Source organism: Littorina saxatilis, linkage group LG11 (assembly GCF_037325665.1).
Source record: "Littorina saxatilis isolate snail1 linkage group LG11, US_GU_Lsax_2.0, whole genome shotgun sequence".
NCBI lineage: Eukaryota > Metazoa > Mollusca > Gastropoda > Littorinimorpha > Littorinidae > Littorina > Littorina saxatilis.
In genome coordinates this window covers 2,067,809-2,074,320 of record NC_090255.1, presented here as the reverse complement: position 1 = coordinate 2,074,320, position 6,512 = coordinate 2,067,809, and the positions used below count along the sequence as shown (strand labels likewise).

Sequence of the window (6,512 nt, the reverse complement as noted above, 5' to 3'; positions counted from 1 at the left end):
CCGTCGTCAGCTAAGACCGGTATCGATGAAGACTCCTCTCGTCTAGTCATCTGCGCCGAGGTGGTCCCTTGCTTCCACCGTCGTCTAGCGCTTCTCTCGTGTAAGGTCCCTCCCTTATACGCCATGGAAATCCCTCATGGAAACTCCTAAAGAATTTAACCAAGTCTTAATACAACATTCTCTAAAACCATCTCTTCTTCCAAACATTCATGTACCACTCATACATTCTCGTTCATTCCACGTTCACATTCCGTACAGATTCAATATCCAAACTAACACTTAATCAATGAATAACACTCCCCATACAAAGCATGACCGTCTTAAACATAACATAAATGCGTAGCAATTATGTTCAAGAAATTCCCCATGAAAAACCGTTTAACAATTACATCAAGAATTCTCTCAACGCTTCACACTAAGATTGGGTGCACTTTATACACACTAACCTTTACGCTCCAGCTATGTATTCCAACGTCAATAATATACAACATAGTAAATCATTTACCTTAAGAGACCCGTCTCTTGAAAGAGTACTTGTTCCCAGAACAAGTCTGACACACGCCGAACAACCTTCCCGGTTGGAAATCTCACACGCTGTGTCGTTATTTACCTCAGACCAGCTACATGTCTCAAACACAACTCACATCAAGCTAAGCCAGTTTTGCGTGCAACACCTGAAACACGTGAATAACGCCAGTCCGGTCAGCTACCCTCGCCTGTACAACATTTAGGGAGGTTAAAAACACGACGTGGTTTCACCTCACAAATATGCTACTCACATCTTTGTGACATCCCCCTTCCCGGGGAAAAAAGAAAATTCTTGAGTTTTCTTTTGATCAAAACAAACAGCCTTTTTCCAACATCACTGCTCCTATGGTATGCTCTGATCTGCGAATGATCTGGACAACATGTCTGCCAGAGTGTTCATGTCTCCTGCTATTGGATGAACCTCGTATGCGAACTCCTGCAGTAAAAGACACCACCACATCACACGGCTGTTTTTGTGAGCCCCTGATGCCAAATATGTCAGTGGTTTCTGGTCTGTTTGCAAAATAAATCTGCGACCCCATAGGTACCGTGACAATTTCGACAATGTCCACACAATGGCCAAACACTCTCGCTCAATAGTGCTGTACCGAGTCTCTCGTTCCAACAGCTTTCTACTGACATATGCAACGGGCTGACACACTCCCTCATGCACTTGCATCAAGACACCGCCTATACCAACATTGCTGGCATCAGTGCAGACAACAAACTGAAGAGCCAAGTCCGGCAAAACTAGCACTGGCGATGAAGAAATGATCTTTTGTAACTCGCACAACGCAGTAGCGCACTCAGCTGTCCAGTTCAAACGTCTACCAGACTTTTTCTTGAGCAAGTCAGAGATCGGCGCTGTCAGTTGACCAAAGTTTGGTACATACCTCCGGTAGTACCCAACCAGACCCAACAGGGAACGAACTTGTTTCTGGGTAGTAGGTGTCGATACTTCCAAAATCTTTTGAACCTTGGATGTCTCCGGTCTCAACCGACCTTTCCCCACCACATGACCTAAAAACTCCAGTTCCTGAAACCCAGCTTCCACTTTTGACGGTCGTACCGTCAGACCCTGCTCATGCAATGTCCTTAGAACCCCTTCAACGTGCACTAAATGTTCCTTCCACGCTTTGCTAGACACCAGTACATCATCAAAAAAATTTAGACCACTGAACCTGTCTAACTCAAGCATTCTCATCATCCTGGCAAACGTTGCCGGTGCAGTCAACAATCCAAATGGCATTCGTTTCCACTGGAAAAGTCCCAGTGGGGTTTGAAACGCTGTCTTCTCTTTGTCATGAGGATTTACTGGAATTTGCCAATAACCTTTCGCAAGGTCTATCTTTGTAAAATAGACCCCCCCTGCCAAACTTGCAAACAGCTCTTCCACATCAGGAATCGGTTCCGCATCAAACACTGTAATGCTGTTCAAACCTCTAAAGTCTAAACACACTCTGGTTGATCCATCCTTCTTTTTCACTAACACGACAGGTGCACAATATGGCGAACTAGAAGGCTCTATGACGTCTAACTCTAGCATCATTCTCACCTCCTGCTCTAGAGTCTGTTTAGATGCAAATGGTAGAGGATATTGCTTTTTCCGTACTGGTTCTTTATCTGTCAGTCTGATGTCATGAACTAAGTTCCCCCTGAAGCATCCTGGGTCTGTTTTGAAAATCTCACCCACCTTTTCAAATACCTGTTCCATCTCACCCTTTTGACTCTCTGTCAACCCAGGATCAAAAACAATGTCCTTGATTGTCTCTTCTTTCCCCCTGGGCAATGTAGGCAACGGCAACGGTTCCTTCTCCTCAGTAGGAGGTAACACTGCAACATTTGCCTCTCCCCACCATTTATTTGGGACAACATCCTGACTGCCCCAGTCAGATCTCAGTGGAATGCTTTCGCGATATCCACTACCTGTCTCTATATCAACAACTTCCGCTGCGCAAGCTGCATACTTGTCAGCGCGTCTTACATACCTTTTCAACATGTTGGCATGGAAAACCTTTACTTTGCCATTCACGTTGATCTTGTAGTCTGTTCGGAAAGCCTCCACAACAGAAAAGGGACCTTTCCACAACATCAACAACTTGTTTGAGCTTGAGGGCAACAACAACAGCACCTCATCACCCACTTGAAACTTGCGATCTTTCGCGTTTTTGTCATGATATGCTTTGTTTTTAACCGCCGTCTTCACAAAGTTTTTGTCCACGACCTCACACACCTCTGACAAGTAGTTTTTCAGATCATACACATATTGGTATAGAGGCTTCTCTTCATCTTTCTCTGTCTGTCCTAACCAAGAACTTGCCAACAAATCCATTGGCCCTCTGGCCCTCCTGCCGAAAAGTAACTCGAATGGAGAAAACCCCGTACTTGCATTTGGCATCTCGCGGCACGCGAACAACAACGCTGGTAAGTACCGATGCCACAATCTTGGCTGGTTACCGATGACTTTCTTAATCATAGGCTTAATAGTACCATGAAATCTCTCCACGACACCATTTGATTGGGCATGATAAGGGGATGTGTGCACCGCTTTGATGGCTAGCAACCTCAAGATTTCCTTCATCATGTCTGACGTGAACTGACTGCCTCTGTCCGACAAAATCTCACTAGGAAATCCCATCCTTGCGAACACTCCTATCAACGCCTCAGCAACTGACACTGTGTCTATGTTCTTCAAGGGAATTGCCTCGGGATATCTAGTGGCAATGTCGATAACCGACAAGATGTATCTGTGTCCTTCCTCTGACGGCGGACTAAGAGGTCCCACCAGATCAATAGCCACCCTTTTGAAAGGTTCTGTAATTCTGGGCATAAAGTCCAGTGGTACGTTCGGAACTCTTCCCTTCGCAACAGAACGTTGGCAAATATCGCAAGAGTGACAATAATCACGCACATCCTTGTACAACCCTTTCCAGAAAAAGTTAGAATGTATCCTATCTATTGTCGTCTGGATGCCCCCATGACCTGCCAACAAACCGTCGTGTGCAATACCTAGAACTTCTTTTCTCAAAGGTACCGGGACCACAATCTGATCAACGATCTTTCCATCTTTCCTTGTCATTCGTCGGTATAACACCCTTTCTTTTTCAATGAATATTGACCCCGGCTGACCCGGAACTGTATGCTCATCCTCTCGTGCCAACCTCCACATCTCTTTCAATGTCTCATCTTTCTTCTGCAACCTTATCAGATCCTCTACATCAACTGACAAATCAGGAGTAATGACATTCTTCAAAGGTACTGGATCTTCCAGTTTCTTCTCGGCTTGTGCCCTTGTCGTAGCACACGCGACCTTCTCAAGTACTAACTCTTCAGTTTCTTCCTTGTGACTTACCTCAGCAGACAATGCAACACCCTGCATATTCCCAAGGAATAAATCTACTCTGGGAACCACACCCTGAAGATTACCTATCACTAGGTCAGCGACTGGGTCTGTGAGCACACAACATTTCAACTTTCCCTGAAAATATGGGGTATCGACAACCACTTCCGCCAATGGGTACTCATCAATCTGTCCACCAAAACCCTTCACTTTTTGGACCTCTCCCTTTATGTACTGGCTTGGTAAGACCAACGACTTCCTTACCCCAGCTACATTAGCTCCTGTGTCTCTCAGTACTGACACCTTCTTTCCATTTACACGACCTTCCGCTAATGGCAACGACCCGACAGCTGCCGAGCTTATCAACACCCCAGCGTCCTGACAATCTGCTACCAATTTTGCGGAATTCGCAACCTTTGTCAAACAGCTTCTAGCGTAATGGCCCAACCGACCACACTTGTAACATATGACCTGATTCTGCTGTTCAGTACTTGTACCTCTAGTACTTCCCTGCTGCCATCCTCTGCCCTGAAATCTGGTATTTCTGCCCATACCACCTTGTCTTCTGCCACTATCACCTTGACCTCGATTGTAAGACTGTCCTGCTCCACGATTCTGATTGAACGCTACATTTCCAGTCCCCAAAGGATTTACTTGCCCCTTTCTGGCCAAACATTTATTCGGATGGGCTGATTTGTAAGTTTCTGCGCTAGCAATCATGTCTTCTGAACTTTTACAATTCCGTTCTCTCAAAAAGACTGCCAAATCAGTGCATACACTGTTAAGAATCTGCTCACACAACACAAAATCAAACAATGCTTCATATGATGTTTCAATATCAGACAAACTCAACCAACGGTTGAACAAATGCTTCATCTTTGTTACGTATGTGCCAAAACTTTCATCAGCCTCTGGCTTCGTACTGCGAAATTTCTCCCGAAATCCCTCTCGAGTGCACTGAAACTTCTTCAATAACTCTTTCTTCAAGTCTTCATACGACAAAGTACCCGTTGAAAACAATGAATGAAACAAAGACAACGCTCCACCCTCCAGATAAGCTGATAAGTATGTAGCCCACTCTGAATCATTCCATTTGTTCGCCTTTGCATGCGTTTCAAATCTGAACAAGAAACTGTCAATGTCATCCTTATCTTCCTTGAACATGGGGAGTTTTGGGTACTGGGGCCTAATGCTGGGACCTGATCTTCCCCCTGCATTTCCACCTGTACTTTGCTGCGCCTCTGCTTTCTTAAACTCCAAATCCATTTTCCTCGCTTCAGTATCTGCTTCTAACCTCTTTGCATCCCTATTTGCCTCAATTTCTAACCTTTTTGTCTCAGCCTCAGTTTCTAATCTTTTTGTCTCAGCCTCAACTTTCTTTGCTTCAGCCTCAGCTTCTATCTTCTTTGCTTCAACCTCAGCTTCTACTTTCTTTGCTTCAGCCTCAACTTCTAATCTTTTTGTCTCAGCCTCAACTTCTAATCTTTTTGTTTCAGCCTCAACTTTCTTTGCTTCCCTTTCCTGACTTCTCTCTTCTCTATCCACCTGATCCTGGGCAAACTTAAACAAAGCCCCTTCCTTTAAGCCATGCTTCTCTCCCAATGCCAAATAATCAGCATATGTGTTACCACCAGTATCACTAGTCTCAGCCATCTTTACAATGTCAAAATATCAAAGTAATCTCAAAGTAATACAATGGATCAAGTAACACGTATCACGAAATTGTTTTAAGTATCAAAAAGTTGTATCATACACCAGTTTCTCGCAAACACACAAAAGAGTATCATAAAATACTAAACTAACAGAAATCTTGTGCCTTTTTAAAAACAATCCTTAAATTGTTTACTACTTAACTATTTACACCACCAGTCTCAAAAATAAACAATCAACTTAATAGAGTTCAACAAAAAAAATTATAATTTAGAAAATATCAAATTAAACAATTAATAACAGCTTCAAACCTTGTCAATCAATGTCAAACTTAAACTAACAACATCAAAATCAACATAAAAAAATTAGAAAACAATTAACTAGAAATGTCAAAGTTTCTTAAACCCAAGTAACGCACTTTAAATGAAAAATTCAATTCCACACACCACTAACCAGCGTCAGATCCTTTAAGGAAAATCAATCGCCAGAGCAAAACCAAACAAAATTTAAATGTTCACAACAACCACAACAAAAAAATTACCCAAAAATTTGTCCATGTACAAATGCTTACAAATTACTACTAACCACAAAAAAAATTTTTACAACAACAAAAAATAACCAAAAAACTTTCTCCAAACCAACAACTAAATATCAAACCGTACTATAGGGGAGATAATCACCCTATTACTAATCCAACTACAAATAGGAACAACAATAACAATAATAAACAAAACACTTTTCAAACCCAAAGTACACAACTAAAAAAAAAATCAGTCTAAACAAACCAAAAAAAGATACAAAATTTCAGAATTTACAAAAAAAAAATGGCACACCCTATACTATTTTATTTAAAATAAGCCTGCACCTCAACGACAACAATCATACACAACAATCAATCCAAGATAGAATCTAAGAAAAATAGTTTAAAAAAAAAACTTATAGGAAAGGGAGCTAGAATTTAGATAGAAAGATAGATAATAACTACACAGAAAAG

General features: G+C 42.2%; 1 protein-coding gene across 1 annotated transcript; it reads right to left on the bottom strand.

Annotated features, from left to right (window-relative positions):
- Positions 1-871: 871 nt before the first annotated feature.
- Positions 872-5,521, bottom strand: LOC138980649 (uncharacterized). The gene is made up of 2 exons (XM_070353558.1): positions 1,169-5,521; positions 872-964 (listed from the first exon to the last, which is right to left on the bottom strand). The coding sequence occupies exons 1-2, from the start codon at positions 5,519-5,521 to the stop codon at positions 872-874; spliced, it is 4,446 nt and encodes a 1,481-aa protein (XP_070209659.1).
- Positions 5,522-6,512: the final 991 nt, after the last annotated feature.